The following is a 24,844-nucleotide window of genomic DNA, read 5'->3' on the forward strand; positions in this document are numbered from 1 at the left end:
ACGCATCAACAGGTTCGGCCGATCGCGGCTTCCACTGGCTGCGGTTTGCCGCTCCAGGCCAATTGGGGCTGCGAGAAGCAGCGCGGGCTGAAAGGTTGCCGATCCCTGGTTTAAATATTATGAAATATGGCAACTATATATGGTATTTTCTAAACTGTGGTGACTTAGATTTGGAAGGTGGGAATGACTGGAATTATGCAATGACTGGAGTTACGCAATGACCTGGATAAATTAACACATGAGGTGAACTCCACTTTGCTGGAGAGCTGAGGTAAATGTGATCTCAGACAACATGTTGTTGAAGTAATATAAAAGTTACACAGTTTCACCATCAACAGAGGGCAGTGGCAAGTCTTTTAGACCATACTGAAGGCACAAAAATCACAAAAATCTCAACCATTTGTCCATCTGCTTTTTGCCAAACAGTTTATACATATGATATCCACAGACTTCACATGCTCAAAAAAAAAATGCATCTGAAACTAGTTATTGCCAGGAGAAGCATGAGGACAGCAATAATGAGAAGCAGAAAATAAGAACCTGAATCAACAAGCATGAAAGTAAAGAAAACTTAAAATATTAACATAAAAAGACAGCAGTGGGAAAGAAATGCTGCTTTCTATGGAACCCTTCCTTCCCCCAGAAAAAGAAAAAAGAAAAAAACCCCACAACGAAAACAGATCACCACAGTCCAGTCTCAACTGACTGCCAAAAATGCAGAGTAGAAGAGAGTTGTACAAAATCTCCGAGATCAGCATAGGTGCCTTAACACAATCTTTTTTCACAAAGATTTTTTTTTAATTGTGGCCATAAATTTGCACACAAAAATTAGACAGAATTAGACAGAGAACCATCCTATAATTATTAATGATAAACTAAAAACAAAGAAAGGTTAATGAACTCACTAGCTTCTTTAGTTAAAAATAATGAGAATGATACTGACAAGAAAAGCTATCAGTCAGAAAATATTAAAATAAACTTGAATTAGACTTTTGGTATAAAAAAAGATTATTCTTAGAATTTATGAGCTACAGATATATTTAACTGATCTTGAAGAATACTGCTTCCTTCTGATTTTTGGTGTCTTAATACTTTTAGATTATATAAAGTTTTATTAAGTGCACAATAGTTCCAAAGGTCATTTTAGAGTAACTTAGTATTAGTTTGTTTCAGCTCTGAATCATTTTATTCAAATTCTCTCCTTAGGACAATATTGATCAAATAGAGTGTCTCATCTTTATGGGTTACCACAGAGCAGTGTACCAGGCTTAATTTTTTCAGTGCAAAAGTTCTCACTGGTGGACAATACGTGGACACTGAATTTATACACAAAAAGATACACGGACCTATTTGTTTCTGCAACATCCAAATTATCTCTCTAGCCTGTCTGCGCCCCATTTAGCCTGCAAATGTCTAAAACCAAACTCCAGACCAAAGAGTGTTCACCTCATGCCTTGTGTCCAGCCTATAATCATTATGCCTACATTATTTCAAAAATTGACTATTGTAGTTGATATCACCTCCCATAGTTAGAAATTCTCTGTGCAAGGCTTCATTCCCCCACCCCTTAAAAACAGCCCAGTCTATGTATTGTTTGACTATTCTTTTGTGGACCATGTAACCACGATGGAATGAACAGCAACATTCTCATTTGAAGAACACAGGAAGAATTAAATCAATATTATTTACCCAAGAACTGGAATGGTTGATCTGTATTCTTGCAGTTTTATCCACTTACCAAGTCTTTCCTTTGGGTAACCTGCTAAAAATACACTATGGGTATGTCTACATAGGAAAGAAAAAACAATGTCTGGCCCATGACAGCTGAGTTGGGCTCACAGGGCTTGGGATGCAGGGTTGTTTCACTGCTTGTAAACTTCTGAACTCGGGCTGGAGCCCAAGTTTTGGGACCCTCCCACCACACAGGGTCCTAGAGCCTGGGCTCCAGCCCAAAAGTCTACACAGCAATGAAACAGCCCCATGGTCCGAGCCTCTGTGAGCCGGAGTTTTTCTTTGCTGTGCAGATGTACCCTGTCTGCACTCATCCCCTTGGCTCCCAGTACTGTTCCCTAATGGTTTTAAAAGTGCACTGCTATCACTTAAATCTCTTCAGCAGCTGGCTTCTGATTATTTTTGAGATCTGCTAATAACAAATTCCAAAAGCTTTTAAAAAAACCTTAGAAATAACCAGTTCCTGAATAACTTCTGAATATATGTTAAAAAAATCCCACAACGCTACACACAATACTTAAAAATCATTAAGTGAGTTATGTTTATTTTTGGCATATCTTATGGAAACGGAAACCCTTGCGCCCTCCTCCTTGGCACTATAAATGGCTTCTACTTAGCTTTTATCAGACACACAGAAACTATAAAGATAAACAACCTTGTTCTACTGAGTGATAGCCTTATGGGTTGTGAGTAGTTACAATAGAATCTCTGATCTGTATTTGAGCTTTATTCTTCTGGTTTAGCTTTCTTTATTTTGCAGAGAATTTTCTACATTCAAAGCTTTTTCATATTAGAGACAATGCGGACTAGTCAACAGAACATGGGATTTCAAGGTAGGGACTTTTGAGTCCTAATGCCATCTCTTGCCCTGACTCACCATGTGATCTTGAGCAAGTCACTTAAACTCTCTCTCTCAGTGTGCCAGCTGAAAAACTGCACTAATACGCATTGACCTTACAGCAGGGCTGTGCAGATTAGTTTGGTAATATTTGTACTGAGCACTCAACTTGACAGCAATCTACCTGCTAAATATTAAGAGAAGAAACAAGTTGGGTGAGGTAATATCTTTTATTGGCCCAACTTCTGTTGGTGAGAGAGACAAGCTTTTGAGCAACTCAGAGCTCTTCTTCAGGTCTGGAAAAGGTACTCCAAGAGTCACAGCTAAATGGAAGGTGGAACAGATTGTTTAGCATAAGTAGTTAGCATATATTCTAAGGGACCATTCCAGCAAACTGGCCCATTAAGACCTTTGCAGTTATAGGAAAAAAGAAGGGGTTAGTGGGTTACAGATTGTTGTAATAAGCCATAAATCCAGTGTCTGTGTTCAGTCCAAAATTTTTAGGGTGGAGCAGAGTTTTGAATTTAATTACTTATGCTATATATAGACAGACAGATAGATGATGCCTGGTGATGATGGTAAAGGAGGACTCTGCCTCCTTTCTGCTGAATAGGACAGCAATATCAATGAGCTGTTGCTTCTGGCCAGAGAAGCAGATCCATCATAGAAGAAATAGTGTTAAGATGCTGCTACACAATTGAAACATAATTGGGTAAAAAACAAACTTCAAATGGAATCTCTCAGGTTTTTGCCATAGGAAATAAAACGAATATCACGAACATACAAGAACATCAGTAATAAATACTTACTGAGAAATGGTGTTGGTATCTAGGTCAATACAGCTAACATCTGGTGGGGGATCATACAGATCAAAGTATCTTGAATCAATTCCTACTATGAATGGACATGGTGCACTTAACACATCTGCCAGTGCCAAGGGGCAAAGAGGAATGTATGGGCATGGCCAGTGGAAAGGAAATATCATCTTAAAAAACAGAACAAAACACAATATTCAAATGACATTTATAGAAGGATACAATCTCGAACTGTTTTCCACATTATAAAAACATTTAACATGAAAAGTAACAGCATATGATTGAAACTGTAAACTCTAGTATTAAATAGCTGCTGTCAATTAAAAAGGCAATTTAATTTTTCTTAATTTTTAGTTTACTTAATCTGTAAAAACAGAAATCTTCTGCATACTAGCCGTTTCTCAGTAGAGACACTAACATTGGTCTGTGAGAGAAAAGACATATAAAAATATTGCTCGGGCATGTAGGAATGTTATCAGGAGGGCCAAATCGCACCTGGAGCTGCAGCTAGCCAGAAATGTCAAGAGTAACAAGAAGGGTTTCTTCAGGTATGTTGGCAACAAGAAGAAAGCCAAGGAATGTGTGGGCCCCTTACTGAATGAGGGAGGCAACCTAGTGACAGAGGATGTGGAAAAAGCTAATGTACTCAATGCTTTTTTTGCCTCTGTTTTCACCAACAAGGTCAGCTCCCAGACTGCTGCGCTGGGCATCACAAAATGGGGAAGAGATGGCCAGCCCTCTGTGGAGATAGAGGTAGTTAGGGACTATTTAGAAAAGCTGGACGTGCACAAGTCCATGGGGCCGGACGAGTTGCATCCGAGAGTGCTGAAGGAATTGGCGGCTGTGATTGCAGAGCCACTGGCCATTATCTTTGAAAACTCGTGGCGAACCGGGGAAGTCCCGGATGACTGGAAAAAGGCTAATGTAGTGCCAATCTTTAAAAAAGGGAAGAAGGAGGATCCTGGGAACTACAGGCCAGTCAGCCTCACCTCAGTCCCTGGAAAAATCATGGAGCAGGTCCTCAAAGAATCAATCCTGAAGCACTTGCATGAGAGGAAAGTGATCAGGAACAGCCAGCATGGATTCACCAAGGGAAGGTCATGCCTGACTAATCTAATCGCCTTTTATGATGAGATTACTGGTTCTGTGGATGAAGGGAAAGCAGTGGATGTATTGTTTCTTGACTTTAGCAAAGCTTTTGACACGGTCTCCCACAGTATTCTTGTCAGCAAGTTAAGGAAGTATGGGCTGGATGAATGCACTACAAGGTGGGTAGAAAGCTGGCTAGATTGTCGGGCTCAACGGGTAGTGATCAATGGCTCCATATCTAGTTGGCAGTCGGTATCAAGTGGAGTGCCCCAAGGGTCGGTCCTGGGGCCGGTTTTGTTCAATATCTTCATAAATGATCTGGAGGATGGTGTGGATTGCACTCTCAGCAAATTTGCGGATGATACTAAACTGGGAGGAGTGGTAGATACGCTGGAGGGGAGGGATAGGATACAGAAAGACCTAGACAAATTGGAGGATTGGGCCAAAAGAAATCTGATGAGGTTCAATAAGGATAAGTGCAGGGTCCTGCACTTAGGACGGAAGAACCCAATGCACAGCTACAGACTAGGGACCGAATGGCTAGGCAGCAGTTCTGCGGAAAAGGACCTAGGGGTGACAGTGGACGAGAAGCTGGATATGAGTCAGCAGTGTGCCCTTGTTGCCAAGAAGACCAATGGCATTTTGGGATGTATAAGTAGGGGCATAGCGAGCAGATCGAGGGACGTGATCGTTCCCCTCTATTCGACATTGGTGAGGCCTCATCTGGAGTACTGTGTCCAGTTTTGGGCCCCACACTTCAAGAAGGATGTGGATAAATTGGAGAGAGTCCAGCGAAGGGCAACAAAAATGATTAGGGGCCTGGAACACATGAGTTATGAGGAGAGGCTGAGGGAGCTGGGATTGTTTAGCCTGCAGAAGAGAAGAATGAGGGGGGATTTGATAGCTGCTTTCAACTACCTGAAAGGGGGTTCCAAAGAGGATGGCTCTAGACTGTTCTCAATGGTAGCAGATGACAGAACGAGGAGTAATGGTCTCAAGTTGCAGTGGGGGAGGTTTAGATTGGATATTAGGAAAAACTTTTTCACTAAGAGGGTGGTGAAACACTGGAATGCGTTACCTAGGGAGGTGGTTGAATCTCCTTCCTTAGAGGTTTTTAAGGTCAGGCTTGACAAAGCCCTGGCTGGGATGATTTAACTGGGAATTGGTCCTGCTTTGAGCAGGGGGTTGGACTAGATGACCTTCTGGGGTCCCTTCCAACCCTGATATTCTATGATTCTATGAAATAATATACATCTACAAGCCCTCTGAGGGCAAAACCAAAGAATATAGTTCTACCGGGGGCATTTAGGAAATTAAAGAGTTCCTGCATTTACTGCCTACATATGATAGTGACTGGCACAATATTGTAAATAAGCAAAAGTCAAAGATAGGCTTAAATTCTACCCTCAACTCATTTAACCTCACTTACTTCTGTGGTATCTCAGAGGGGAAATCTGGTCCCTATTTTCTAAATAACACTTAAACCCAGAAGTAGTACTATATATTTGTTTTACAGTTTATTTGAACAATATTCTTTTTCACTAAAAGATATGATTAGGAAGAGATAATGCTACTTACCGAGACTAATGCCTCTGTCACACTAGTAAGGACAGACGGTCGTAAGGAATGGATGAGAATTTTATGTTCTGTTACAGCAAATACAAGTAAAGTTACTGCATTCTCGGGCCCTAGGTTCTGAAGCAGCGTAGAAAACTTGCCACCACTGTTACAAAAAATAAAACATTGGTGAGTATCAAACAATTAGGCAGAAAAACATTATAATATACTGCACCAGAAATATGAACACATATGAATGAAGAATTCATAACTGAATTTAAGCTGGGGTGTTGTAAAACACATTGCAACCTTAGTTTTCCATTTGTTTCTATTTTTTGCATTCTTGTTAATAAGAAAAACTCAGCAATTTCATTTAGTTTCACTATGCAGTAAAAAACACCTACTTATCCTACAGTACTTGTGGTTGAGATGTTGTAGTCAGTGTGGATCTCACTGTAAGTGTACATACACTTCAAGCAGATGAGATGGGGGGAATCTTTTGAATACTCATGTCAGTCCAGGCCACACATGCATCTTGTGCTCCTACAGAACGGCATAGAAGGTGGGGCATCCACAACCCCCCTTCTCCGTTCCCTCATGATTCAAAGCTGTTGCTGCTGAGGACTCCACAAAGTGGGGATGAAGGACTGGGCAGAGGATTCGCACCCACTACATGATCTCGAAAAACCACAGTTGTTGGGCTAGTAACTGTCCTTTCTCCAAATGTGTCAGCGTGCATCCCAACCTAGGCGATTAGTAAGCAATATCCTCATTGGCTGGTGGCAATGACGAGTTCCAGCTGAATCTAATAATGATTGAAGCACCACTATCCCAAACTTGGAATCTGTCCTACCTGCTAAGTCAAGGGCATAATGTTTGACTAAGGTTAGTGGGTTACTCCGTGTTGCTGCCTTGCAGATCTCAGATACTGGCACAATCCTGAAGCAGGCTGATCCTGCGGCCTGTGCTCCGGCGGTATGCACCTAGACGTTTGGAGGAAGAGGTTTGCCAGCTGTCTGATAACAGGTGAAAATACACCATATGATCCACTTAGAGATTCTCTGTGACAAGATAACTTGACCTTTTACAAGGCTGGAAATGGCCACAAAGAGATGAGGAAACAGTCTGAAAGGCGTGGTCCTGTCAGTGTACGAGTAGAGCCTGGGGAAATGCAGTGTGTGTAGCTTCTGTTCCTTCTTGTAAGCAAACTTAACCCAGAAGAAGATAAGCAGATCAATCAATTGGTTCAGGTGGAATTTTGAAATCACTTTAGGGATGAATTTGGGATGGTGTCACAGCACCATCATGTCCCTGTGAAAGGAGGTACAGGGAGGACAGGTCATGAGGGTACAGAGTTCACTGACTCTTCTGGCTGAGGCAATAGCAACCAGAAAGACTACTTTCAGGATAAAATTGTATAAACGGAAAATTGACAGCAGTTCAAAAAGAGGCTCCATGAGCTGTAGGAAGATGAAGATGATGTTGAGATCCCCTGCAGGAGTCAGATGTCTAATTGGTGGGTAGGTACGCAGAAGGCCTTTAAGGGACTTGAATATCTTTGGGTGAGAGATGACCAAACACAACGGTGTCAGAGCGTGACCCATCAATATTATTGCAAGATAGAGAGCTAAATGTTAGGCAACATTCCTCAAGTGTAGCATGTAGTCAAGGGTCTTTGGTAACAGGGCCTCTGCTGGGTCTAGATTCTGCTGAGCTGTCCATGTGGAAAACTGTTTCTATAACTTTCTGTTTTATATGAGAATTTCTTGCACTTGTCAGTAGCTGTCTCTTTTGGCAGTGATTAACCGATGAAAGTCCAAGCAGCCAGGTGCAATGACTATGGGTCTGGCTGCAGTACCTGACATGATTCTGAGCTTTTGAGTCTGAGCAGGATGTGAAATGAATCGGGGGGGGGTGGCAGGGTGCAAGGCTGACCAAACATCTGCAGTAGGTGCAACAGCCAAAACTGCATTGGCCAGTAAGGAACACTGAGGATCAACATGGCCCTTGTCCCGTGTGGTCTTGGATACCAACCTGGGGGGTTAGATGATAGGAGGAAAGGCACATAACTGATGTGCCTATTTCTAGAATGTCCACTATTCACATAAGCAGACGTTGGAATGTCTTAAAATCATCTGGCTCTGGGGCTACTGCTTTGCCTGATGATAAGGTCTTTGGGAGGCAAGGCAAGATGGCATTGGTCCTCTGGTCCCATGTTGTGCAGTTCCTGGCATTCTTCCTAGCTCGGTACCAGTGATCTGACCATGGATGACACTGGGAGTGCAATCTCCTCTTCCTGGAATTGGACAGGCATCAGCTCCTGAAAACGCACAAAGGAGAATCCCAGTAAGCCCAATACAGCATGATGGCATGCCACCGGATTGGCTTGTCTGATGATGGCCAGTCTGGGTGCGGTTGTGGTGGCATCCTGTTAGGAGAACCATTTGGTCTTTCCATAATCTCAAGAGAGAGCCAGTTCCCTGCTTGCGGAAGGTAAGAATGTATATCCTGGTGACAGGGAGGAAGAATAGATTTCCTCTAAGAGTAGCATTGAGAAATATGGTGCTCTCAGTACTAGGATCCACAACAGTGCTGGTTGTTGCCTGGGTGCTGAGGTAATTTCTGACACTGGTCCAGATTCCTCAAAGGATGCATCAGCAGTACCATCAGCGACAATACTGCTAGGGTCAATGCTGATGGTTATCTCATCACCAGTGGAGTCGGTGCTGGGGTAAATTTTGTGGATTATCACTAGCCCTAGGTTCAGTGTGGGGTTTCACAAGGTTTTTCCAAGGAGGCTTTGTGTGGCCTTTCCCTATGGGAAGATACCAACCTCTGCCTACAGTCTCTGCCATGCTTTCTCTCGGTGGGAAGCTTCAGTTCCAGCAGTATTGGAATCAGTGCCAGTGGCACTGGCTTCAGTGTCAGGGTTTTTCCTGTGCTGGCTTTGAGAACTGCATATCTACCTAAGGCGGGGCGGCACTCATGGATAGAATATTCTCCAGTGCATGGTTGGATTTGTTACCTGACTCCTCAAGGTCCGAAGACACACTTATAGACTGCTCTAGCAAGCAGCACTTCAGTTGAGTGTTGCAAGACTTGAGAATCTTGGAAAAAAGTGTTGTCATACCAAGCGTCTGTCTGGTATTCTGAAACCTGTCTGGTATATGGCTCTCACCAAAGCAGAAGAGGCATCTGATATGTACATCTGTTAACAGGGTTAGTCCATCACAGAAAGGATAGGTCTTGAAGACTGAGGACTTAGAGTTCATCACGAGGTGGAAGTGGATGAACCACCCTACACAAGGGGGGGGAAGGAAGGTGGTCTAACTGCCAAGAATAAGTCCTGATGGGTCATGTTTGTTTGTTTAGTTTCCTAGAGCAAATAGATGAGAGTTCGGAAGATTTCTGAAGAGTTTAGCCAGAATGAACAACAAGTGGGTTGAATATTCACTAAGTTCTATCTCTGCCAGTGGCAGCAAGAGGTAACTGAGGGAGGGTCAAGGCTGCACTGCCTCTTATGCCCAGACATGGGCACATGATGCAGCACAGGGCAAACGTGGGCCCTGACACACAGGGCTATTCAAAAGGTTCTTATCTCATGCACATGAGGCATGTGCACACCTGCAGTGGGATTCACACTGACACATACTCAAAGGATGTAAAATTATTTCACTAAAAAGCTGAAACAATAAAAGCTGCTTTATACATAATATAGTCTTATTTAATTGAATACAAATCTAACCAATGTCTTCAGATTACAGAGTACTTTAAAATGTGTGACTAATACTTTGAATTAGTGCGTTGATATTTCCCAGACATTAAAGAAAACTTTAATACCCAGACACAATGACATTTATGAAACAGTTCTGTAATTCTCTAACAAATGCCAGAGGGTCTAGTGATTTTCCCTCAATATAATGGGAAATGCTCAGTTCCTCAGGTTTGTGCTGCAATCACATAGCGATTATGTGAATGCTATTCTACTAGAAAGAAAGTTATCACATTGCTAACTGAGCTTCATGGATTATACAACAATATACATCTTTATCTCCTCCAGTCAAAAATGAATTCCTCATGTGAATTAACATTCAATATTAACAGCATCTGTACTCTTCATACAGAAAGTATGGAGTATTTTTGTTTAAATGAATATTTAGAAAATATTATAGATGTTACATAAAATATATGAATTAGTAAATACATATAACTTTGTTGTGAAGCAGTTAGGGTTCACATACACACACACACACACTCACTTGACATAAACTCACAAAAGCAAGGAAGTGAAAAAGTTAAGCTACCTAAGAGTACATACGCTCAAGTTCTCCATACACAAGCAAACACCTTTATCATTACTGCAGCTATAACACAAATCTCTCTTTGCATCCTGAACTCTACTTCATTTTGCTCCTTCTGTACACATTTTACCAGATTATTCCTCCCACACTAGTAGTTGGTGATATTTGATCAAAGCTGGAAGGGGGGGGCGGGGGGTGGAGGAGAGACCAAAATGCAGCTGCTGATGGAGAATATTTTATTTGTCAGCAACTGCGCACAAAACTTCCTTTCATTTTAGGAGAAAATCTGCCGGAAAAGTCATTATTGATGGAAAAGTATTGGATGTGTCTGACTCCCTATCAAACAGGCTTGTGTTTATATGGCTCCCTATCATTCAGGTTTGCGTACACAGCACAAACTTTCTGTTACAGCAACATGGAGAATAGTTAAATAATGATCCTAAATCCAACATTAAAAAAAACAACCACCACCAAAAACCCAAAAGCCCATAGACAATACTCAGAATCCAGCTCTCTACCAAGTTTTGTGTAGGCAAAATGTTTTTTAAGAGATTATTGGTCAAAAATGAAAAGCTAGGATTGCAATGGACACATCAGATAGGAAGATTTGAATTTTGGCCTTATTAAATATTATGAAGAGAAACCAAACAAGAACAACACAGAAAATTCAGTGTGCAAAAAAGTTACCTTCTGTGTTCTTTTCTCCACCTACTTTTTGACTAATTCAGGAACTTATGCCTGATATTAAGCCCATTTAAGAACTCTATCCTGACTATGGAGTCACTACCAAGGATTTCCATAATTTATATATATTACATATGATTTTCATAAGCTATATGGACTGTGAGGTTTCTGCAGTAGCAAGTGAGATTTTAAAAAAATAAGGCAAACTATTAAATACGAAGTACCAAAATACGTTTTTGTTATTGTTGCAAGAGTGACTTACAGTATTTCAGATAGTTATAAAATATAAAGACTTAAAATTAATACCTCTATAAGGAAAAAAAATCGTATCACTTCCAGATACATCAATTACAAAATATAGTAGACCATTAAAATTACTTCATATTTCAAAGCTTTAAAGCTTCATGTCACTAATGGATCAAGGTACGTTTCACAATTAAAACAGAACTGTTGTGTTACTTGCCTCAGTGGTAGAGGTGATGACACTGGCTGACTAAGAATCAGGTTATCATGTGGCGATAGCTATAAAAAAAATTTCATATACACTTTTTATTTTGGACCTTAAAAATATTTAACAGAAATTGTACAACAGTCAATCAATTATAATGTGAACATTTTAAAAAAAAGTCTATATTAAACATTATGTAGCTCAGGCATATGTGAAATAATGAAGCAATAAAATGCAAAATCATCATTCATATATTTTACTTATAGATAAGTTATAGGTGACACTTTCTCTCCTCCTTCTGCACTTAAACAGAAAGATGATCCATCATATTACCTATCTTAAAAAAAGGATTAAAACTAACATTGCATAACAGCTCCATGACAGTTTATTAACCCTCCAATTAATTAATATTCTGGGATAAGTGAGGAGCCACAGCTCAGCTACAACAACATTTTTTTTTCCAAGTAACATCTTCTCTATAAGAAAAGAGAACCAGATCCTCAGCTAGTGTAAACCAGTTCAACTCCATTTATTTTACTGGAACTAAGGGCAGATTACACCAGCTGAAGATCTGGCCCAATAATGTATTAATACATTTATCCTCTTTTCAAAGACTTCAACGATGGCATCAAGAGAGACCATACATATACTCGAAATGAAGATAGGAAGATTATTTTCATTATTATATTACACTTCATATTTTGTATATAGGGTATCTTTCAGTAATCAAACTCAGGAACTACACTGCCAGAAAAGAACAATTTCTTACCTACAGTAACTGCAGATCTTCGAGATGATGTTGTCAGTGTGAATCCCACTGTAGGTGCATATGCAAACAAAATCAGAATTTGTTTTGCATTGGGGCCAGACACATGTTCTATGCCTCCTCATGTTCCCATGTAAGGGTATAAAGGGCAGAGTGGCTGCGACCTTGCCTCAGTTCCTTCACAAATCAAAGACTAACTGAGGACTCCTAAAGTGGAGAGAGGCAAGTCACAAAATCCACACTGACAACATATCAAAGAACCAGTTACTGTAGGGCAAGTAACTATTTTTCCTTTTTCGAGTATGTGTCAGTGTGGATCCCACTGTAGGTGACAAGCAAGCAATATCCCCTCTGGATGGTGGGAATGAGGAATATCAGCTGAATCAGTCAAACAACGATTGAAGTACTGCTCTCCCAAACTTGGCATCCCATTTCAAGGGCATGGTGTTTCACACAAGCCAGTGGGTTACTCCACATTGCAGCCCTGCAGATCTGAATGTTTTTGAGGCAGGCGGTAGATGCAGATTGTGTTGTGGTACTATGTATCTTGATATTCGAAGGGAGAAGCTTGCCACCCAGCTGGTAGCAGGTGGAAATGTAATGTGATATCTATTTGGAAATTCTCTGCAAAGAGAGGAGTTGGCTTTTAAATGGACCAGAAATGGCAACAAAGAGCAGAGAGACTAATGAAAAGGCTTGGTCCATTTAAGGTAATACATCAAAGATCTGGATACATCCAAGTTATGCAGTTTCTTCTCTCCCTGCATCAAGTGTGAGAAGAAGATTAGCAAGGAAGTCACCTGGTTCACGTGAAAATCCAAGACCTCTTTGGAGACAAAACTGGGGTGTGGTCTCAACACCACTGTCTCTATGGAAGGATGTATAAGACAGTCCTGCCATGAAAGTCTGGACCTCACTGACTGAGCTAAAGTGATGGCCACAAGACCACCTTGATAGTAAGGTAGTATACGAAACAATATGACAGTGGCCCAGATGGAGGCTCTGTGAGCTTCAGAAGGACAATATTAAGGTCTCATGAGAGAGCCAAGTCTCTGACTGGAAATTAAAATATGGAGGCAGCCCTTAAGGAATTTTGATAACCACTGGGTGCGAAAAGACTGAGTGAGAACGCACAAGTGCATACCATGTTGATATTGCTGTAAGGTGGGCCTTGAGAGAATTGAATGCCAGGCCTGCTTGTTTCAGGAGTAGCACAATCTTTGATATCAGTGTTTCCACTTGGATCCAGATCATTCTGAGCTGCTGTGATGGGGTGTACAAGCCCCACTCTGGTGCGGGATGGGTTAAGGAGCAGCTCTGGGCCCAGAAAGCCACACCCAACTGCCCCTGCACACAATGGAGGTTGAGCGCAAAGGGGAGCAGTTCAGCTTGGCGGACAGAGAAGGAGAGCAGTTGTGTGGTGTAGGCTCCTGCCGAGAAGCTGCTGGGGCCCCGCATGGCCGGGACCAGGCCCCACTGCCAAGCCATCACAGGCCCTTCAACCATGGCGGATAGCAATGACGAGCCCCAACTGAGAGAGGAAGACTGTCCAGATCACGACCAGAGAGGACACTTGGAGGGAACTCGGCAGTAACCAATGGCACCAGCAGAGGAACCAAAGCCAGAGTAGGAAATAGCCCAGGGAGCAAGCATAGGGGTGCCCACCCCCTACGCCACACATTTTGAATTATTGTTTCACTGGGCCCTGGGTGGGAACTCAGTGGAGCAGGGAGGGTCCAGGTTCGCCTACCCCGGCCATTGACCCTCTGAATGAGATGGACACAGACTCGCACTGCTAGGCGGTACTGCTAGGCAGTATTGCAAAACACTCCCCCTCCCTCGATAGATGTCCAAACGGAAAATTTCTTCTACTTTAAGCATAAGTCTTCCTAGTGGAGGATTTTCTGCTTTGTATGAGGAGATCAGAATTTGATTCTGAGATATTATGTCTGGGCAGGCCAGGAGGTAAATGGGAGGTTGCGTGGACAGCTGCAGCAGGACCAACAGATAAAATTGCCTCAGCCAGCAAGGGACTATTATGATGACTGTAGCTTTGTCCCTCCTGAATCCTGGACAGTATCCTGGGGACAGGGAAATTTGTGGAAAAACAGGAGCCCTCAAGACCACTCATGAAGAAAAGGCCAGGGAGGGAACATAATATTTACCTTCGGCTCTTCTTGAGGTGGGAGAAAGGGACAAACGAGTCTGTCATATTGACTTAACAGGCTCCAAAATTGCCTTATTAATTGGTAAGACCACCTGCAATGGCCTGGTAGTAGCCAAAATGTCAATGAGGCAATGGGAGGACTCCCTAACCACCTCCATCTGGATCCCCAAAACCTGAGGCAACCCTCTTCAATAGCTCTTGGTGTGTTCCATAATCAGCTGGAGGGGGTGAGATGCCTCCCAAGGAAACTGCCTTAACAGGGGAGGAAGACAATGAAGTCAGCAAAGTTTGAAGCTGTCCTTCCTCCATTAGCAGTTCAGCAGACTCTTCCTGAACCACTTCTTCCTGCTCAGTGCCAGGCCCAGTACCGGACTCACAAACAGATGGCACCTGGAGAGTACATTCCCCATGTCTCCCCTAGGGCACAAAGCAGGAATAACTTGTGTAGGACCTGGAAACTAAGGGGAATCCTCATAGCTTCCAAAAGGCCACTGGACAGGTGTTGGACCCAATGACTCCCTGGCCACATGCCCAATCTGATTCCAGCTGCAGGATCTCAAGGTAACCCTGGGTAGAAACACCTACAGGGGGAATAGTGCAGCTCCAAGGTTTGGAAACCTAGGTGCCAACCTGAGATGCCAACTTCAGAGTCAAGCTTTCCCTTTGAGGCTGCTGACGGGTGTGAAACATGAAGCACAGGAAGTTGTTGCAGTACCAACTACTGCACTGATGATACTAGTGCTGCTCAGTCACCGGTAGCAAGAGCAGAGTGTCCTGCACTGCCAGGGATACCAGTACTGATAAATTCAGCAGATTTCTTGCCGCCACAAATGCCTCAAGTATGGTTGGTCCCAAGACAGTCTTGGGTTGCTGTGGTACTGCAGATGAAGAAAGCTCCACTTCAGGCTCCAGAGTTTCTGCACTACCTGAGAAGACATATACTTGGATTTTGGGTGCACTGTACTCTTATCCATATGCTTAATGGATTTAGGTGTTGGCAATCTTCCTCTCTCAGAGTGTCTTAGGTACCAGAGAAAGAGAGTAGTGCCAGGCCTCAGGCTGCATAGGAGGCGCATTCCTAACAGAAGAAGTCAAAGTGAAAGCTATGCTCTGAAGGCGGTCTCAAGGCCACCCTCATGAGTTAAAGCTTCAGCCTGGCTTCTCTGTCTTTTTCAATCTTTGGCCTAAAGTCTTTGTAAATTTGGCAATGATCCTGTATATGAGTTTCCCCTCAAACACGTCAAGCAGTTGGAGCACAGGTCACTCAGAGGCGTCGGCCTAGAACAAAAGATGCAGGGCTTGAAGCCCAGTGACTGAGGCATCCCTCCATACCAAGAAGCAGAAATGTGAGAACCGGGGACTGAAAAAGAGAACTAATCTTACACTTACTAAGAAACTACAAAACTAGATAACTATTTACAAGAAATTTACGACAAGCACACCGAAAGCACTTGCTAAGGCAAGCCAAGGAATTATAATGACCATCACAGGTGGTAAGAAGGTCGGGGTTTGGAGGCAGCTGGGCCCTTTAAACTGGCATGTAACAGCCCAGCATACTCAAGCCACCCTTAGCGAGTGTGTGTGCACCCAGAGTGAAATGCACATGTGCAATCACTCAAAGAAGAGTTTCCGATCTCGCATGCATGAGGTACATGCCTACATCCACACTGACACATATTGAAATAAGAGCCTGTAATGCTAAACAGCTACTTAGTTAAAAGACTTAAAATACTCCTTCAGGTTTTAGATTTTCCCCCCACATTGTTAAAGAGATCTTAATTCTACCATACTTGTTAAACTAACCAATTCCAGGGAGCAAAACTTTCCCTAATAATACTTTTAGTTTATAATTGCTATGATTCAAGCATTCCCTCAGATCCACTCAGAAAAATATTTTAGATTTGAATGCATGTGATTTCACTACGGCACAGTGCTAATCACTGTGTTCTCTGTAATACCAACATACATCTGGAGTCACTCTATGAAAGTTCCTCATTAGACATCTTGTAAGAATTATCTGGCTATGGACATTAACAGTAATTTCTATTAAAGCTGATTTTGCTACTTGTGCTAAATTGGTACATGTATAACCTTTTGCCTATATCTATGGTGTTATGTAAATTCATTTAGATGTAATGTGTATGAATGGCTCACACCACACAGATTTCTTAAAAGTTTGTTCCAGGATATTTTCATAGATTTCGGCTAATTGGGAATATTGCTTCAAATGTCTTTCTAAATATGCTAAATTCTTCTATATGCATTTCTTTACAGATCTTATCTACAATATTTTATCAGGTGTGACTAATGGAAAAGAACAGGATTTAAATATACTGGATTTTTAATCAGACTTTAAATATTTATTGTAAAAATTGTCAAGTGTGGAATATACTACAGGATATTTGTTCTCCAACTCCTCTTCAGAAACATTATATCCAAATTAATAAACATGCCCTTAGACATCCTTAAGTCTCTTGGTTGAGATTTCTAAGAATGTTTAAAACACCATTTAAGGAAGTTGCCTCCATTTTTAGTAGACTTTATTCACTGAGAAATCTACCCTAAAGGCTGTGGATATCACTTCAAGTCTCAAGATTGCACCGATTCCTTTGCAATGTATTTTTCAAAAGAAGTCACTGAAGATCAAATACCATTTGAAACTTGGTCAGAACAACAAGACTTGGTTCAGTAATTTTGACTGTATGGCTATGAAATGAGTTTGTCTGTTCTTTGCTCTAAGTTTCTAACTTAACATGCCTCTATCCTGTTTGCCTCCTAAAATAATAAAATTTTCCTTTTCCAGTGGGACATAATCTAATGAGGAGGCTTAATAGCAGCTCCCTCACAAAAATCCTAAATTAGAGGTTTCCTTACCCCCACCAACTCTGCATATGATTTAACAGAGAATACATCTTTGATTGACCTCCAACCCTGATACCACTTTTAAGGCTGGACATAGTAAAGATTACCTTACGTGAGTGGACAGTAAGGCTCTGTCTGAGACTTCGGCAGCAGCTGGTGTGGATGACCCAGGAGCCGCCTGAGCAGCTCAGGCAGTTGCACCGGCCACTGCTGAGGCAGTCTCAAGCCCCCCTGGCCCCCAGCGGTGCTTACCTGGGGGAGCTTCCCGGAAGGGCAACAGGAACTCCCCTCCCTCAGCTTTTAGCTCCACATGCTGCCTCTGCTCCACTCACAGGCACCGCCCCTGCAGCTCTCACTGGCCGCGGTTCCCAGCCAATGGGAGCTGCAGAACCGGAGCTTGGGGCGAGGCGGAGGCAGAATGTGGAGCTAGGAGCTGGAGGTCACTGCTTCCCAGGAGCCAGGTAAGGAGTCTGCCATTAATTTTTGTTTACTGCCCGTGACCTGTCCATGACTTTTACTAAAAATACCTGTGACTAAAACATAGCCGTAGTCATAAGTTTCATAAATTGTGCCTCTTGAATGTGCATAATTCTTGTATACTTCAGTGGAAACCATACACATGCAGAGGACAGAATAAGGCCCTTTGAAAAAAGTAGTCGTGAAGAACATACTCCAGAGGTCTAGCCTACAGATCTCACTTTTGTTTAAGCTGAATAAAATAAAAAGACGAAAATATTTCACAAACAATGAGGGACTCACACAGCTGTCCTGGCTTTCTGCAATATATCCCTTAACTAGCACATAGCGTTTTTTTTTAAGTACAAAATCAAATATGCCTCATGAAATATAATGCCTAAGAAAATGTTTTAGTATAGTCGTAAATTAAACTGGAAACATGCAACATCAATTATTTCTAAGTGTGAAATATTTGTGAATTTGGCTGCAGATGTTTTCTTTTTTATACGAATATTTAAAGAAAACTGTACTATATTTTCACATATAAGCAGCCGTATAAAATGACTGATACTGGAGATAGTTAAGAAAGATTTTAAACTTACCTGAACTAAAATTCTTGGTCTCTGAGGGGATGGAAAAGGAACTTTGTGCATAAAATGCGAAATATGTCTGAAGAAAAAGAAAAGACTAACTTTAAACATACCGGTAATAGAAATCACAACTTGAGAACTGTTTGTGAAATGCTGTACATCACTTTGTGTGCTTTTTGCAAGCAACATGAAAAGTGGCCATATAAAAATGGCAGAATCTTGCTCAGTATATTTGCTTATTTTAATGACTAACATAAATTGTTGACATTTATTACTCTTGTTAGTACTACAGAGCCAACAGCCAACAGAGACTGAAGTAGATTCAATTTAGGTTCTTAGTATATCCTGATCATTGAGGTATTAGAACACCTTTATGCAAGAAAACTCTTGTATTAATTCCTTCTTGTTAATCAACTCACCTGGTTATAAAACTCCAACCAAAGAACCACTCTCTTATACTTGTGCAAGACCACTGAAGGCAATGGGATTACACAAGCATCCCAGAGAGTGTAATTTGGCCTTCAGAACCTATATTGCTGATGTTGGTGTGCAAGATGACAGCAACCCAAGGCATCTTTCAAATTCCAGGGTTGAGTTTGCAAGCTGGCAGTTACAAAAATCTTTCCATTTGTAAAGTAAAAATATTTGATCCTGAAATCTTTCAGGTTGCCAACCTTCCAGAAATCTCCAGGAATTAAGATTAAACTTTAATTAAAGATGGCATGTGATGAAACCTCCAGGAATACGTCCAACCAAAACTGGCAACCCGAGAGACTAAAACTATGACACTGAAATCTAGCTAGTCTATTTACTTTGTTAACACCATTTGCAAATGATCCTTGCACAGTAACATTAGATAAAACCCTGAGGTTAATGAACTTCGGCTTATTTTCAAACTTTCAGACATAAACTGAACTTAAAAATCAGTAACAGAAAAAAGAAGTAGGACATTATGTCTCATTCACATTGTAGTGTCAAATGCATGACTATAAATCTATTAATTTTTTTAAACTGTAAACTGAAACTGTAAATTTTTTTAAACTTTGCAATCCTGGAAATTGTTCAAAATGGAAATAGAAAATTCTGAGGGAGCTTGTAAGAGTTTTATGTATTTCACAAATACTTGGAATTTTCAGATTCATTGATCTCTATATTGCACAAAAAACTAAAGCATATACTGTACTGAGATTTCCTCTTATTAGCAGCACTGGGAGAGCTTCATCAGTGTTATCATTCTCAGAGGCTAACACAAAGAAATGGATTTTAGCATAAAAAGGCTGCATTTAAACTGCCACAGGGCTTTCTCTCTGATCCAGCAAACAGACAGGACCTTCTGTTCAAGAGGGGCCCCGACCTTTGCAGAACAGTTGGAAATACTTTGGCTACTAGGGCCCCATAAAACTGATGGGTGACTCCTGTTAGGTTTAGTGTGTATTTAAATCTGTTTATTATTATGTTTTCTTTGTAATGGTTTTACTTTAAGAATAAATGCATTTGCTTAGAAAGAGCTGTGTGGTAACTTGTAAGAGCTGGCAATACTGTTAATAGCTCTCTCAGAGAAAGAGAAGCTCAGATCCTGGCCTACAGGTAAACTGGCTTGCTGGGGATATCACAGTGCGGGCACAGAGCTGTGCATCCTTAAAAGCCCCAGTCAGGAAGGAGAGAGACATGGGTCTCCACCCAAGACAGAAACCCAAGTGGGTGCCCTCAAGGAACCATGGAGGAGGAATACAGGTGCAGTTACCCTAAACTGTGAGAAATATATAAAATTCTTAATGTAAATAAGATTATGTTGAAGTTTAATTGGAAAAAAGAAAGGTGCATATACAGGAACAGACTTTAAAGGTATCTAGCATTGCTCTGCTCAGCACTGCAACACCCAACTGACTGAGGGGCTCATAAGTTCTATTTTCAAAACTGACTTAAGCAGTTAGGAGCTGAAGAGACTTCTGAGTGCCTAAGTCACTTTTGAATATAGAACTTCAGAACCTAAGTCAGTTGGATGTTGCAATGCTGAGGGGAACAATGTCTAAATATCTTTAAAAAATCTGAGACACAAGGTGGACCCATTTCTCTAGGCAAGAGACAAGTTTTTGAAAGCTTGGTCCAATAAAAGATATTACCTCACCCACCTTGCTTCTCTAATACCCTAGAGCTAACATGGCTACAACTACAGTGCATTTAAAAATCTGGGCCACAGTCAGAACAAAGCAAGTATCGGCTTCGATATTTTCTGTTATGCTGTAAACTTCGCCTAGCCTAAAAGTGTCTCCTTCAGGTATGTCTACACTATAGAGCCCATGCTAGCCTATGATAGCTATGTCAACATAGCCATGCTAGCATAGCCCCTAGTGTGAACACCACCTCCCCGAAAGATATTACCTACATCAAAAGAAGCCCTCCTGCCATCGACATAGCTATGTCTACACTGGAGATTGTCAGAATAATTATGTCAATCAGGGAAGGTTTTTTCACACCAATGACCAATGCAGCTACGGTAACATAATTTAAGTGTAGATCAAGGCTTAATCTTCATTCAGATTATAGATATTACTCTTTAGGTATAGGGAGTCATATCACACTTTAAACATAAAAGGATTATTCTCACTTGTGTTAGAATTGAGTTCAACACATTAATCACTCCAAAGGACCAAAGATATTAGAAAACTAACTCCTAAACATGCAGATGTGAATAGGCATTTTTATAATCTTTTTGACCAACTGTATCTGACAAAATCACAAAGGGTTTATAATCTTTGTTCTCCTAAACAAAATATTTAAAAATCCTGGAGCCATTTAGACAATCTTAAAAAGAAATGAATGGCTTAAGATGTACGTAGAGAGGAGATAAAATACATTTTAAAAACAAAAAAGAGGTTTTTAAAGAAAGGGTACATCAAAGAAATAAAAGTTTATCCATGGGAAAAAATGAGCATTTGATTCACCATAATAGCAGAATTGAACATTAAACACAAAATACTTTAATATATCAAAAAGCCATAACCAATTATCAAAGTAACATGGAAAATTCACAACAACTTGAATTATCAGCACGAATTCTTCTGTGAAACAACTTACTTCTCAATAGGCAGGACATGAGGACCAGAGATGGAATAACGATAAAGAAAGGTAAGAAACTTCTTGAAAGCATCAAAAAAAGGCCAGTGAGAGAGCAGACAAATGCATTTGTTAGTCTGAACTGTTTTGGAGTTATCTGACTTCCCATCTCCAGTAGTTGCTAACCCTAACTGAGATTTCTGTTTTTCTGTGAGATTCTCCTCGGGATATGGTTCATAGAATTGAATAGCAGCACCATATACCTGCAAACAATAATACATTTGATTACAGCTACGTACATCTGCCTAAATCTTTAAAGAAAGCCAACATATCCTAAAGTTGCAAGCAAATCAAGAGTATTCTATAGTGGCATAAACTGGACATATGTATCTTTTGAAATTTCTTTAAAAATATTCTTATGATCGCATATAAACCAGACCCTTTTAAATGAATTTAAAAAAAACAAATATAAAGCCATATGTGAAAAGGCAAGTTAAAACAACTGTTCTTAGGGTAGACAAGGAAATAATGATACAGAGTACAGCTGTCTCTGTAACTGCCATTTAAGCTACTTTTTGGGCTGCTCTATAAGCAACTCAAGGCAGTAGACACAACTCTTCAATAAAGCCCTCCTGAAATCCATTTATATTATGTGACACATACATGCATGGGAAGAACAGGGTTGTTCCCATACTTTTACAATGTGAAAATCCAGGCTGCATCCATGCAAATTTACTTTTCTCTCTTTTAGATTTCTGTTTTTAATGTAGTTGGAAAAGGGGGAGGAAGGGAATTTTATTTTAGGGGCTGATCCAGAACCCATTGAGGTCAACAGAAAGACCCACTGTTGTCTTTAATAGTCTTTCAGTCAAGCCCTTAAAGAACAGGATTCAAGTTTTTTAGTTATCTGTGTGAATGTCTTTTATTTTCACTCGTAACAAATGTCAAATTGTGTAACAATGTTTTACTGTTGTGATGTAGTTTTCTTGTGCTTATAATCGGTTACCTTTCTGAACATTAACTATTCAAGGTTACAAAATCAATCAATCACAAAATTTAACATTTGTTAATTTTTTTCAATACCTTTTCAGCCGAAGCTCCAGTTAGTACAAATGTAGAAAAAACCGGAAGGGGGTATTTACTACTAGATGGCCAACACTCAATAGTTGCACCCATGGGTAGACAGAAAAGAGGCACTGATTCTGGTAATGGGAATGACTCGTAGTCTTCTTCAGGATATCTGCATATTAAACCTAATAAAGCAATTATTAAAAAGGCAGTTACAGAACAAATCCTATGTTAGAAGTGTGCATGTATGACCTGATTTCACACAAACACATTAACTATATAACAGTATAAATTCACGTCAGGAGACCTAGAAGAAGTTTCAAAATGTCTGGACAACTGTATGATTGTCAGGTTAACAGCACAATTCCAAAGAACTAATATGAATCACATGGATAAGCACAATATTGGGAATTATTTGATTCTCTAGGTACTACACAGTAAACAATCTTATTAACTTTTCTTTTTTCATATCTACAGGCTTACGTACATTTTCATCTATGAATACTATACTATTTTTAATCACAGAGATCAATGAACAAATTAAATTTCAGATCCATGAAGAAAAAGAAAAGAAAACCTCTAAATGTGATGAATAAAAGTAATAAGCATTTGAATAAAAATTACTCTTCTAGTAAGATTCAACAATGTGTTTAAAAAAATATAGGGAAAAAACTTTAATGGTAATTATATATATATATAAAAAAAAAGACATTAAAAGCCAGAGAGCTCTTCAGAGGATACAAATGGGCATAGCTCCATTGACTTCAATAAAGTCATGCTGATCTACACTAGCTGATGATCTAAGTTTTTAAGATATATGAGACTAACCATTTTTATTTCTAGCTACAACTTCAAAATACATCAAGTTCTAGAGCAAAAGTTTTTCAACCTGGGGGTTCTGAACGAGTGTCAGGGAGTTGCAACTACCTGTCCTTTCCCTATTCCTAGACAGCTGGGAGTGTTTGGGAGTCACAGTATGGAAACACTTGAGAACTGGTGTTCTAGAGAAATATGAAACCCTATGATACAAGGCTATTCTTAGGAATATAATGCACTGTAAGTTATCATAGAATATTTTCCTTCAATCAAATTTAAACAGGAAAGCATTTGTGTTTTGTATATTTATTGCTAGAGCCACTAAAAAGTATGTATTTTTTTACATTAGTAAGTACATATTAGCCAGAGGCCTAACCTACACAAGTATATGTGGGGCATATTCTTACCACATCCTGGTAAAAACACAAGCTTTATATGATAAGGTATTGGTTTTTGCCACAGACTAGTAACACATGAATTACCATTTTAGATCAGACCCAAGGTCCATCTAATCCAATATTCCAATTCTGACAGTGGCCAGAAGCAGATGAGTTTGAGGAAAGTGTAAGAACCGCACATTTAAGACCTAGTTCTGCATGGTAAAAAGCACTCCCATCTAATGCTGACTTCAGTGGGAATCAAGGATGTTTATTCCCACGCATTATCAGGCCCTCAGTGAATTAAATTTCCTCCCCAAAACAAGAAAAATAATAATGAAGATTCAAAACATGGTATAATTAAACAGATCTCAAGCCAGTTGACCTTGAGGGAACTAGGTAAGCCTCTTCTATTCCCTTCAACTTCTGCCACAGGCAGTGTGAATGTGAAAGAAACATTTCAGAATTGAGTTCATTTATTCTGATATGGTCAAAAAGTCTTGGAATATGCACTCAGGGTTACTGTAGGAGGGGTTCATGACAAAATGAAAAAATCAACTATATTTTATTAAATAAAATTACAAGACTATTACAAAACATCGGGTAAAATCTTGACCTCACTGAAGTCAATGGGAGTTTTGCCATTGATTTCCATGGGGCCAGGTTTTCAACCCAAAAGGTAATTATAGTACCTTTGCCATATTCTGCAAGAGAAATGGTAATTTGCAGTAAGATGATGAGAGCACTACGATGAATTAAAAAGAAAGACACACACAAAAAGACGACTAAATCTATATTTAATACAGATTTTTAAAAATGAAAGACATAATAGTACAAGACAGTAGTTTGGATGTTTTTGGGCTATTTTTATTAGAAAGCTCTTTGGGTCAGAGGCTTATTTTATTTTGTACAGTGCCAAAGACAATGCCTGTATTTAAATAAATAATTCTCAGACAAAACTACTGCAAGATGAAGGTATGGCTAAGTGTACATATCAGTAACTTAAGAGAGCAACAAAGCTATAGAATAATTACTCACCAGCTTTATATGATATGGTATTGGTTTTTGCCACAGACTTTTTATAACATAGGTATACTGCTGAGCCCCACTGTAGAAAAACACAAAAGTCAACACATTCTTATTGATTTACTTGACAAGGTGTAAAAAAAGAAATGAAATACAGAGAAAAGAAATAGTTTAGGAAAGGACTCCTCAAAACTCT

General features: G+C 40.2%; 1 protein-coding gene across 1 annotated transcript in view; it reads right to left on the bottom strand.

Annotated features, from left to right (window-relative positions):
• The window catches only part of DENND4A (DENN domain containing 4A), a 98,265-nt gene that overhangs the window by 47,199 nt on the left and 26,222 nt on the right, over positions 1-24,844 (bottom strand). Inside the window, exons 4-10 of the mRNA XM_084642519.1 lie at positions 24,661-24,730; positions 22,445-22,614; positions 21,383-21,624; positions 18,317-18,383; positions 11,479-11,537; positions 6,052-6,196; positions 3,379-3,554 (exon numbers count right to left, since the gene is read on the bottom strand). Coding sequence (XP_084498645.1) covers positions 3,379-3,554; positions 6,052-6,196; positions 11,479-11,537; positions 18,317-18,383; positions 21,383-21,624; positions 22,445-22,614; positions 24,661-24,730 — 929 coding nt within the window. The remainder of the gene's footprint in view (positions 1-3,378; positions 3,555-6,051; positions 6,197-11,478; positions 11,538-18,316; positions 18,384-21,382; positions 21,625-22,444; positions 22,615-24,660; positions 24,731-24,844) is intronic.

The sequence above is a fragment of the Lepidochelys olivacea genome (genome assembly GCF_965140295.1).
Source record: "Lepidochelys olivacea isolate rLepOli2 genome assembly, chromosome: 10".
NCBI classification, from domain to species: domain Eukaryota; kingdom Metazoa; phylum Chordata; order Testudines; family Cheloniidae; genus Lepidochelys; species Lepidochelys olivacea.